At 47.3% G+C, this 11,185-nt stretch overlaps 1 protein-coding gene across 1 annotated transcript in view; it reads right to left on the bottom strand.

Moving 5' to 3' along the window:
• SYNE1 (spectrin repeat containing nuclear envelope protein 1) overlaps window positions 1–11,185 on the bottom strand; it is a 326,773-nt gene that overhangs the window by 230,364 nt on the left and 85,224 nt on the right. Inside the window, exons 35-39 of the mRNA XM_045294717.1 lie at window positions 10,674–10,799; window positions 8,114–8,290; window positions 6,923–7,188; window positions 1,980–4,140; window positions 7–344 (exon numbers count right to left, since the gene is read on the bottom strand). Coding sequence (XP_045150652.1) covers window positions 7–344; window positions 1,980–4,140; window positions 6,923–7,188; window positions 8,114–8,290; window positions 10,674–10,799 — 3,068 coding nt within the window. The remainder of the gene's footprint in view (window positions 1–6; window positions 345–1,979; window positions 4,141–6,922; window positions 7,189–8,113; window positions 8,291–10,673; window positions 10,800–11,185) is intronic.

Below are 11,185 nucleotides of genomic sequence, written 5' to 3'. Positions count from 1 at the left end.
GCCTACCTCTGCAGGAGATCTCGTTGCACATGAGAGTCCTGGATCGTGCCCCGGCTCCTCTCCTCTAAGCACGCCATCTCCTGTGCCAGGTCCTCCTGCCCAGTGGGCTTGATGAGAGGGCTGAGCTTGGACACCAGGCCCTGAAGAGCCTCCAGGTTGCTGTGGAAGTGGCCCTCTGTACTGAAAAACTCCACGTGGCGCTTCAGGCTTTCCTCTGAGCTCGCTGCATCCAGGCCGTTGCCTGCCTGCTGTAACATTTCTCGGGCATCTTGAAGCCAGTCGTTAGCTGCCTGAAAGACTCGATAATACTCTTGGCACTGACTATAAATCTCAGTTAAGGTGGCCTGGAAAAAACAGTCATGTTATTAGCGATTTTGCAAGCACAGGGGCAGCCCTTGATGACAATGCGTTTGCGGTAAAGAGTGTAAAGTTCTCATTTCTAATTCCAGCCTTGAGTCGTGGGGACACATAGGACTTGGGGAGATTCCTGCAGACTGACCGGTGAAAGGGGTGAAAAGAGAAGAGGGGCAAAAGGATTGGAAAGGAGTAATGTCCTGAGCATGACTCAACCTCTCCTTCTTTTGTGGTTCTTTGATAAAATACCTTCTCTTTGGAACGTTATATTGTGGTAAAGTAAGTATAACCTTAACCACTCCATTTACCATATTTTAAGGGCACAGTGCGGTGGCTCAATTACCGTCATAGTGTTGTTGATCCAGGTGGACTCTTTCTAACATGTCCTCATGCAGTAGCAGTGAGTGCTCCCTCCCCAAACACAAGTTCTTACCTCTGAATGGACAGAACTTGTAAGACTCCATGTAAGGCCCGGTTGGGAGGGCGGCTGGGAAACCCTGTGTAGACTCTCTTTGTGTTCTCGTTAAGGAGAGTCATTCTGAATGTTCTACAGAGCAGCAAGGGAAGGGGCTCATGGCCCTTAACTGCCTCCTCGATAAAGGGGTGGGGAGACAAAGCCCCCAGTGGGAGACCAGATGGTGTGGGGGACTGTCTCAGGGACAGGATCAGAGTTGTTCTATTCATCTAGTTCTCCATTTGTAGACTCTGCAACCAGTGCTAATGTTAGAAATTCCAGGACTCATGTTGTTTTAAGGTGTGATTTCTTAAGGATGTGCTTGATCTGTTCCCTAATGGTGATGGATAACTGAGGAATCACTAGAGTATGAGAATCATTGAGTGGCAGGAACTGTTGGGCTCTGGGCTGCTAATCAGAGATCGGGACTTTGAGTTCAGCGGTGTCTCACAAAAAGGCGGGTGATCTACTTCTGAATAATCCACTTTGAGAAACACCAGAAGCGCAGTTCTACTCTGACCCACACAGTAGACTTGAGGATGGATTGACTTGAAGACAACTGGCTTTGGTGGTGGTGGTGGTTCCTGTGTTATAAGTGATGGTGTTACAAATAATAACCTTGGTGAGTCAGTGGTTAAACACAATTTGAACCCACCAGCCACTTCATGGGAGCAAGAGAGGGTGGTCTGTGTCCATAAAGATCCACAGCCTTGGAAACCCTGTGGAGAAGTTCTCCTCTGTCCTCGAGGGTCGCTAGGAATCAGAATTGATTGGATAATCGAACCAAAGGCCAACTCACTGCCATCGGGTCTATTCTGACTCATAGCGGCCTTGTAAGACTGAACAGAACTGCCCCTTTGGGTTTCTGAGACTGTAAATCTTTTTTCTGGGAGTAGAAAGCCTCATCTATCTCCTGGATTCGAGAACATGGGCCTATGGTATGTTTAGTGACATTGACACAGAAATCCCATGAAATCAATGAGCAGAACTTAGCACCCAAAACATCCCCCGTAAGTCTCTGTGGAAGACAGTTCTATGTAGTACCGGAATAGAACTACTAAAAGAAGCAATTCTAATAACAACAAACACCACCATCACCCTTTACGTCCCCTGTAGTTCCTTACAGCACAGCACCTTGGCAAAGACACATAGGAATCCCCCTTTCACGAACCTGCCTGGTGCGTAAAGCCTCCTGAACTCGGCCATCGAGCTCTGAGAGCTCGGCGAGGGTGTGCTCCACCTCGGCCGACACCAGCTCCTTCGCTTTCATGCATTTCTCCTTCTCCTTGTGACTCAGGGCATTCATGATCCTCAGGCTGGACTGGACCTCCTCCTGATGGATCTGGACCTTTCGGATCTCCTCCTGGATGTCCTGTAGGTTGAGGTCCAGGCACACGGGCCCACTCAGCTCCGCCTGCACCCTTCTCAGCCAGTCCAGGGAGCGGCTCATCTCCGTCTGGAAGTCTATGCTCTGCACCAGGCGGCTCTCACACTCTGAAACCGTCTCGCTGATGGTGGCAGTCAACCCTTCCAGCTCCTCTTGCCAGGCCTGGAGCTTACCTTTGGCCTTCTCATAAGCCAGGGGACCCAGGTGTGGAGAGAGGTCTTCAAGATGGACAGCGACTCGTTTCAGGAGAATCCCTGAATCCTGAAGACTGCCCGCCAGGGAGTGGTACACCTTGAGCTTCTCTTCTGTTGGAAGGGTCTCCTCGTTCACTTTGGACTGCTCCCCTTTCACAGCCTCCAGTTGTGTCTCCAGCTGTTGGCACAACTTCTCATGCTCTTGGTAGGCACTCGTGATGTCCTCTAACAAGCTAACCCGCTGTTCCGCTTGCCGCTTCAGCCTGTGATACAAGGTGAGAAGGCGCAGCATCTCGTTCGGCTGCCAAGGCTGGCCTGTGCTCTGGAAACTTTCCTTCTTCTGGTTCAGCTCATCGACCGCTTCCCCCAGGCTCAGCACCTGCCCCAGAAGCGTTCTGTAGCCGTTCTGCAGAGACAGGGCCTCTTCAACCACCAGGTCCGTGGGCACTTTGCTCATCTGGTTAAACTGGTCTTCAAGGTCACCCAGAGCCTGGACTGTCAATTCCAGCAAAGAAGCAAATTCTTTTCGAGCGAGGATGGCTTCTTGGACCTTATAGAACTTGTCTTTGGCCAAGGCCATGATCACATTAAATTGCTGGGGCAGAGAATTTAGCTTTTCAGCCAGGTAGGAATGGTCGACTTCATTCAGTGATGGTAGTATGGCCTGCCCAGTTCTCTGTAGCGTGAGGATGAGATTCTCGTGCTCTGCAGATTGTTCGAGAACGTGCTGGTATTTGGCCAGTTGCGCATGTAGCTCGGGGCTCTCATTCATGAGGTTGATTTCAGGGAATGTGACAATATCTGCTTGCTTCAGCCAGTGACAGGCTTTGTCAAAATCTTCCTTGAAATGCTTCCGGGACACTAAGTTTTTCTCCAGCTCTTGCAGTCGGTGGCTGCACTTTTGTAAAACGGAGTCATAGATGCTCTGCAGGTCCTGGAGTTTCTCTAGCACTTCGCTCTTCTCCTGCTCGCTGCCCCCTTTCATCAAGTCTCGGCCTTGGGCCCAGAGCCCGGTGACTTCACTCTGGTACGTCTTGAGACTGGCCTGTGCACTCTTACATGTTTTCACTTGCTTGCTCACATCGTCTGGTAAAAGGCAAATGTGCTTGCGGAATGTGATCTTCCGCTCATGCTGCTGAATCTGGCTGGTCGCCTGCGACAGGGCCAGGAGAAACCGGGTCTTCTCAGACAAGGCCTTGTTCAAGTACTTTCGCCTCTGGCCCACGAGGTCACCGAGGCAGCCTACATGCCTCTGGGCGTCAGCGAGCACTTGCTGGATCAGCTGCCGTTCATTCAGGCCGAGGTCCACCATTACCCTGTCAGCGTCCTTCATGAGCGATTTCAGGAGCATCTGCTTGGCCTCTAGCTCACTGCAGATTGCCAGGTGGTCTGTGAGGAACTTCTGCGCCCCGTCTAGCGGGGGGCTCTGCGCCAGGGCCTCAGCGATGCTGGGCTGCTGCTCCTCGGCCCACTCCATCAGCTCCTTAAACTTGGCCTGCACAATGTGTAACTCCTCCAGATTGGTGACGGACACTTGGATTTTCCTCTGGACAAGATCCTCCAGCTGGAACCAGCGCTGCTCAAAGTGACTTGTCTGCTCTTTGACTAATTCCCTGTCATCCAGGTTCAGGTGCTCGATCAATTTCTGCTTCTGGTCCTTGAGTGCCCCGAGAACATGCTTTCTCTCCTGCAACGCCAGTGCTAACTGCTTCAAAGCCTCCAGGTGGACAGTAGTGCTCTCTGCGTCGGACCTGAAAGGGTATTGAACAGCATCAGAGCCAGGCAAACACAAACCTCCATGGCTTACGTATCAGAATAGATGGTGCTTTGCCTTTGATGGCTACCGAGGAGAGGAGAGGATCAGGGAGAGGAGATGAAGCAGTAGGCTAGAGCAGTGGTTCTCAACCTTCCTAATGCCACAACCCTTTCATACAGTGAGTTCCTCATGTGGTGGTGACCCCCAACCATAAAATTATTTTCGTTGCGACTCCATCACTGTCATTTTGCTACTGTTATGAATCGGGTGACCCCTGTGAAAGGGTCATTTGACCCCCAAAGAGGTCACACGACCCACAGGTTGAGAACCGCTGGGCTAGAGGGAAGACAGTGGTTGGCTTGGGTGAAGGAGAAGACAGGATTCCATAAGTGGGAGACGAGAAAGGCATGGGGGAGTAGACAAGCTATTGGCAATTTGATATGTGGTTTATGTTGTGTAATACAAAACTGATGATCTGAAATGTAAACCCCAGCTAATCCACGATTTAAATTTTTTTTTAAAGCAATATACTGTGTTCCATAGGGCTTTCTTGGGAACTCTGGGCCTTTTTCCTAAGATGCCACTGGATGGATTTGAATTCCCCACTATTGGATTAGTAGCCAAGACCTTATAATCCGCATTGACTCAAAGACTCCAAAGGACAGATTAAGGTAGTCCCTAGATACGTCATCCCAGGCTGCATTACGGAGCTTTGGTATCCTGGTGCTATAATGGGTTATGCATTGGGCTGCTAAACTCAGACCAGACCGTTGGCAGTTCAAAACTATCAGCAGCTCTGAGGGAGAAAGGTAAGGATTCCTAGTCCAATAAGTGCAAAGGCATTCTACTGTGTGGATCGTAACAAATTATGGATACCTTTGAGAAGAATGGGAATTCCAAGACATTTCATTGTGCTCATGTAGAACTTGTACATGGGTCAACAGGCAGTGTGCAAACAGAACAAGGGAACACTGCATGGTTTAAAACCAGGAAAGGGGTTGCATTCTCTCACTAGACTAATTCAATCTGTATTCTGAGCCATAATCACAGAATCTGGATAATATGAAGAAGAATCTGGCATCCAGATTAGAGGAAGGCTTATTAACCACCTGCAATATGGAGATGACACAACCTTGCGTGCTGAAAGTGAGGAGGACTGGAAGCATTTGCTGATGAAGGCCAAGGATTACAGCCTGCCATTTGGATCACAACTCAATGTAAAGAAAAACTAAATCCTCCCAATTGTACCAGTAGATGACATCGTGAGCAACAGAAAAGGTTGCAGTTGTCAAGGATTTCATCTCGCTGTATTCACAACCAATGCTCGTGGAAAGAGCTGCCAGGCGATCAAAGGACGCATTGCATCGGGTAAATTTGCTGTAGGAGACCTCTTCAAAATATTGCAAAGCAAGAACATTGCTTTGAGAACTAAAGTACATCTGACCAAAGCCCTCATACGCATGTGACAGTCGGACATTGAATAAGCAAAGCTAGAGAAGAATGGGTGCATTTGCGTTGTAGTTCTGGCGAAGTACCACGGCCTGCCAAAAGAGCTAGTAAATCTGTCCTGGAAGAAGTCCAGTCAGAATGCTCCTGAGTCACAACGAGGGGGCCCTTTCTTTTAGGGCACTCCTTTGAAAAGTGTGAAGAAAGACTACTAAGTGTAAAACACCACTATACACCCGAAGCTGAACCCAATCAAGTTGCTTGGGTTCCTCTGCTCTGTCTTCTGGCAACTGCAACTCCAGGGTCCCTACTGAATGACCTACAAGAGGGGTGAGGGGGAGAGGGTCCTGATTTTTTCAAATAAAAGCACTAAAAGAGGTTTGATGACTGTATAATCACCAAGCACACGGTGCATGCACAAGCGACCAACGGAATGTTTCACTAATTCACTTAGACCACCATGTAAGATGTGAGCTGACTGAAGTACCCACAGTGAATTACTTGACAGAGTGGAAGGGAACCCTGCGGAACATCTGGACTCAATGAGCATTCATTTCATGAATCTCAGACCGCAGTACTGTTGTAATGAAAGGAAACCTGATAGGGTCTTGGTCTAGTCTTTTAGATCACAGGTATACTCTGATGTATTCTTTTAAATAACAGAGAAACACTATGGATTTCAAACATTTCTTTTTCTCCATTGGTCAGATTAATACTAGGAGCCTTGGTGGTGTGGAGAGTTACGCATTGGGCTGTACCTGCACGTCAACGGTTTGAAACCACCAGGTGTTCCATGGGAGAAGGATGCGATTGTCTACTCTCACGGAGAGTGACAGTCTCGGGAATGCACAGGGGCTATATTCTACCTTGTCTTGTAGGGCCACTGGGAATCAGAATTGACTTGATGGCAGGGAGGTTTTGAAGATTAATACTGGGCTAGGAAACCCACGCATCTGTATGCACATGATGATATTGGTTTCTTCCTAATGTTCTGGAGTCCCTGAGTCATACAACCCATTAACATGCTGGGCTGCAATCCAAAAGATTGGAGGTTTGAGTCCACCCTAAGGTGTCTAACAAGAAAGACTTGGCGATCTACCTCTGAAGGGAAAAATCAGTCCCTGAAAACCCCATGGAGCCCATGCCTACGCTGACACACCTAGAAAGCTGCCACGAGGAGGAGTCAAGTCAATGGCCAATGACTATTCACTCTGTTCTATCAATATCAATAATGATAGATGATACCTGCTAAAGAAAGTACGTTAGACAACTAACATGCCTACCGAAACTAGGCAGAGCAATTGTGTGACTCACGGGAGGGTTTCTGTTACCTGGCTAAATTATCCCAGTCCGTAGTGAATTTCTCTAAGAGCACTTCCACGGCCTTCAGGGAGTCATGGTAGTCTCGCGTTCTCTGGAGATCCTCTTCTCTGTGTGAGCACAGATGGCGGGCCTGGAGACACAGGTCTGACCACTGGTCACTGAGGTGGCCTATCTCCTTGTGTTCAGGAGACACCTGCTTTTCGGTGAACGTCTCCACCTTCTCTATGATAGCGGTCACCGAGGCCTGTTTGGATTGTACTTTATGAACAAAATCCTAAAAGGTGACAAAAAGAAGCAACATGGGAGGACCCCTTCAACCTGGGCAGAGTGAGACACAGACACACTTCTAGACATTTCAAGTCGCTGGGTACGATAAACCAAACCGGGAACGCACAGTGGGAGGTGAGGGACATGGGTTCTGAGAGAAAACTTGAAACTCATCACCCCTCTGGATGAACACAGCGGTGTAAGAATCAAAGGAGAGCTGCAGCATTTTCTTCATTGTGATACTTTGAAATATGGGGCAGGGGGCACTGATTCAGGCAAAATGATGTCATAATCTTCAAAAGAGAAAAGTAAGTCCCTTCCCCTGCGTTGTAGCTTCATCCATTGTCTGAAAAGTGTTTAGTCTCATGGCTTTGAGGAAAAATCATCTAACGTATGTCCTCTCTATTACTTTTCTGCATTTGCAAACAATATTCTAGTAGAAAATATCTATGACTCATTATCACCGAGAGACAATAAATCCTAGTGCTTGCTAGGCGTCTAGTTCAACCCTGAATCGAATGAATCAGCATATAGTAGTTGTCTATTAGAGTTTCAATCCTACAGCTTCAGCAAGGCCGCGCTGACCATCCACAACATAGTAGTGCTCTGTCTTGCTCAGTGGTAGAGTCCCCTTGGTGGCTCAACCACCGCTGGCATGATCTAGGAACACACACTTTGGAATCAGTGTCTGCAGAATGAAAGTTGCCAGCTGGAGTTCCAAGAAATGACTGGAATATGTTTGTGCTCGGATGTGTCTTTCCCTGGCACCACACAAGGTCTCTCGGACTCTCACTTATATTCCTTAACAGTAATACGGATGCCTTGGGATCATCTGGCACCAGGTGTACAGGAAGTGAATACGTGGAAGAGTTTTCATTTTTTTTCTACCATCGTTCTCTGTTCCCTCCCCAACAGAACCCATCCATTCCTACCTTTACTTGGGAAACCATGTTTTGTGCAATGTGGAGTTCCAGCTCTGCATGTCTCCTCTTCATATTCTGCAGCTGCTGGTCAGCATCCTGGAGATAGATCCACAGGTCTGCCTTCATGTGCTTGATCTCTTCCCAGCCCTGTGTTAAGGTTTGGGCCTGGGCTAGCCTCTGTTCAACCTTGAGAGAAAATAGCAGGCAGGGAAGTAGGGTGGAATTTAGAGCCGAAAGACAGGAGCATTTATGTTCAGTGAAGCAGTAATATAATTCTTTAACCTGTCCATGTGCCCAGACATAGGTATGTTTGTCTTTGCTATCACCTTTTATGTCTCTCTCACACAGACACACAGTGATGAGTCCAAAAAGAACTTAGCTAAGTTCTTCTTATGTTTAAGTTATCTAAAGGCTCAAACAATCTATGACTTACACCACATGATTTTAATCAGGATTATGAAGCTTTCAGAAATTTTCACAATGTAGTAGGTCAAAAGTTATCCTAATAACTGTTCGCCTCGGGCACTGCAATAGTGTGAGTGTAGTTGAATTACCTGGTGTGGCTTTTCCAGCATAGTCTTTATAATTCTTACCAAATGACTGGGTAAAAACGTGCAAACAAGGTGCTTGAAACTCTAATGGGGGATTGGTCGATTTGGCCATTCTGGTAAATATCAAATGAGCCATCCTAGAGGTAGATATGATGGATCACACAACCATCCAGAAAGAAGAGCCATGAGCAGAGCATTTCTCTTAGACCCTGAGAGCTCTGCATGGAGAAGTCATGGCGGCAGAGCCGGTAGCCGAGACAGTGGCTCCAAGAGCACAGATGTAGCTGGAAAACTCATGGAAGGAGTCACACAGAATGCCTTTGCAGAAGGCTGGTTGGCAGAACCAGATGCCCTTTGGGCATTTATGTGCTAAAGGAATTTTGTAACACTTGTCTGAGCAGGGCAGAGCCCAGTGGACTGAGTGGCAGAGGACAAGAGAGATGCGCCTGCAGGCATGGCTGAGAAAAGGCTCTCTTGATCAGAGAACTGCTGTATCCTGATCATTTCTGATTCGGGCTTGTAACTTGTTAGCTTCTATACTACACCTCATCCTCATGGATGTGATGTGTGAGCTTGTGAATATGAGCATGAGTACTGTGTGGCCATGGAAATGAAGTATCAAACGCAGCAGTGAAGCAGAGTGCTGCCGGTTAGATAGACAGCTGGCATCAGGACAGGGGAAAGAAGATTGGAAGCTGGGGGCACCTTTGGCCTCTGCCTTTTAGTCTTGGGCTTGTGATTCCCTTCCTTCCCCCGATGAAGTCAGGTGAAGTCAGAGATCCCCCATCTGTGCCATTTTTGTAGATAGTGACCTCTGTCTCACTGACACATGAATTAGGTGTTGGGTTAACTAGATCTCTGCTGTTCTCCATTGGATGTTTGTTGATGTTTTTAATCAGACACTGAGCTTTCCACATTTTGAGTATATTTTTAGAAATGGTTCTGTGGATTTTATGACTGTATACTTCATTTCAGTAAATCACTTCCCTAAAATGACACGAATGATATCTTCCTTATGGATTAAAGACAGATGCATTTTGTTAGTAATTGCGGAAGAGGAAAAAAAAAGATGTTATTTGAAGGCTTTCTTGCTCCTTTAGATCACTTGCACTATAATTATTTAAGAAAGTAAATACCAAAAATCAAGTCTCGTTTCTCTCTTATCCTCAGCCGTGTCACATAAAACACGTTAAGGCTGCAGTTGGGAATACACAACTTCTGTCCCCTGGCTCCTGTGCACAGAGCACTGCTCACACCACAAACACATTCCCACCAAATCCAGAGAGAGCTTCAGAACCCTCCTTGACCACCTGCACCCTACAGTCACTGCCGGTGACTGTATGGCATGCTCTTTGTCACCCCGATATAAAGCCATGGTCAGGAATCCCCTGGATATCGAGTATGCCCTTAAATAAATGGATAAGGAGAAATGAGCAACCATGACAACAGAAGCAACAAAATAGTAGAAAAATTTGAAACATGGGAACGAGTGATAATTGAGGGGGACAAGGGTGGGGTGGGGAAGAGGACAACGGTTTAAAACATGGATACAAGAAGATTGCTATGAAATCTTTTAGCTACAATTCAGGAGAATCTGCTTTTCCATGACATAGTTGAACCTCAACACCTGTGAGTTACATTTGGAGCTCTGGTGGCATAGTAGATGACATGCTGGACTACTGACCATAAGGTTGACTGTTCAAACACCACCAGTCGTTCCACTAGAGAAAGATGAGGTTTTCTGCTCCTGTACAGATTTCCAGCCTCAGAAATCCACAGGGCAGTTCGACTCTGTCCTCCGGGGTGGGTGTTAGTTGGAACTGACTTGAGGGCGGTGAATCTGGCTTTTTGGTTTGATGGATTTCAATCAATGTTAAGAGTATGATAGCAAGAATCATCAAAGGCAACCGTTTCTTTCAACACCCCCCCCAACACACACACACACACACACACAACTTCCATTCCATACAACGCAATACAACAGAAATACTCAGGGTGATTTGCAAGGCCCTCTGTACCAGTTGCTCCGTTTGCTGGATGTCTTTCGCTGTGCTTTTCACATCAGAGTCTGATAAGTCGCACATGGAGCAAAGGAGATCTAAGTAGGTGCGTGCTTGCTCTTGCAAAGCCCGGAAGTGCTTGACCTGAAAAGAGGCAGACGGTGGGATGAGCAAGCTGTGTGCTATCTCTGGGTATTGACAACACCTGTCATGCTTTGTTGACATTTCAAAACTGATGTTGCTATGACCCATGTTGCTGTTAGTGTTAGGTGCGATTCATCAGTTTGGATGCATAATGACCCCACACACAACAGAGCAAAACACCTGGTCCAGTGCCATCTTCACAATTTATTGCTTGGTCTGATACTTAATCCTTGAGCATTTTTGTAGAAGATGAGACCAGTGACACTCAGAAAAGAAGTCCAAACAGAGACAGGGACTCATTTTTCTACCATCAGCTTCTCATCATAACCTAAGGAGCCAGGATAGTCCAGGCAATGGGAAACCTGCAGAACCCTTATAGTTGTTTC

Source organism: Echinops telfairi, unplaced genomic scaffold (genome assembly GCF_000313985.2).
Source record: "Echinops telfairi isolate 266 unplaced genomic scaffold, ASM31398v2 ScPeMD7_3533;HRSCAF=4204_0, whole genome shotgun sequence".
Taxonomy (NCBI): domain Eukaryota; kingdom Metazoa; phylum Chordata; class Mammalia; order Afrosoricida; family Tenrecidae; genus Echinops; species Echinops telfairi.
This window is presented reverse-complemented; position numbering and strand designations above follow the sequence as displayed.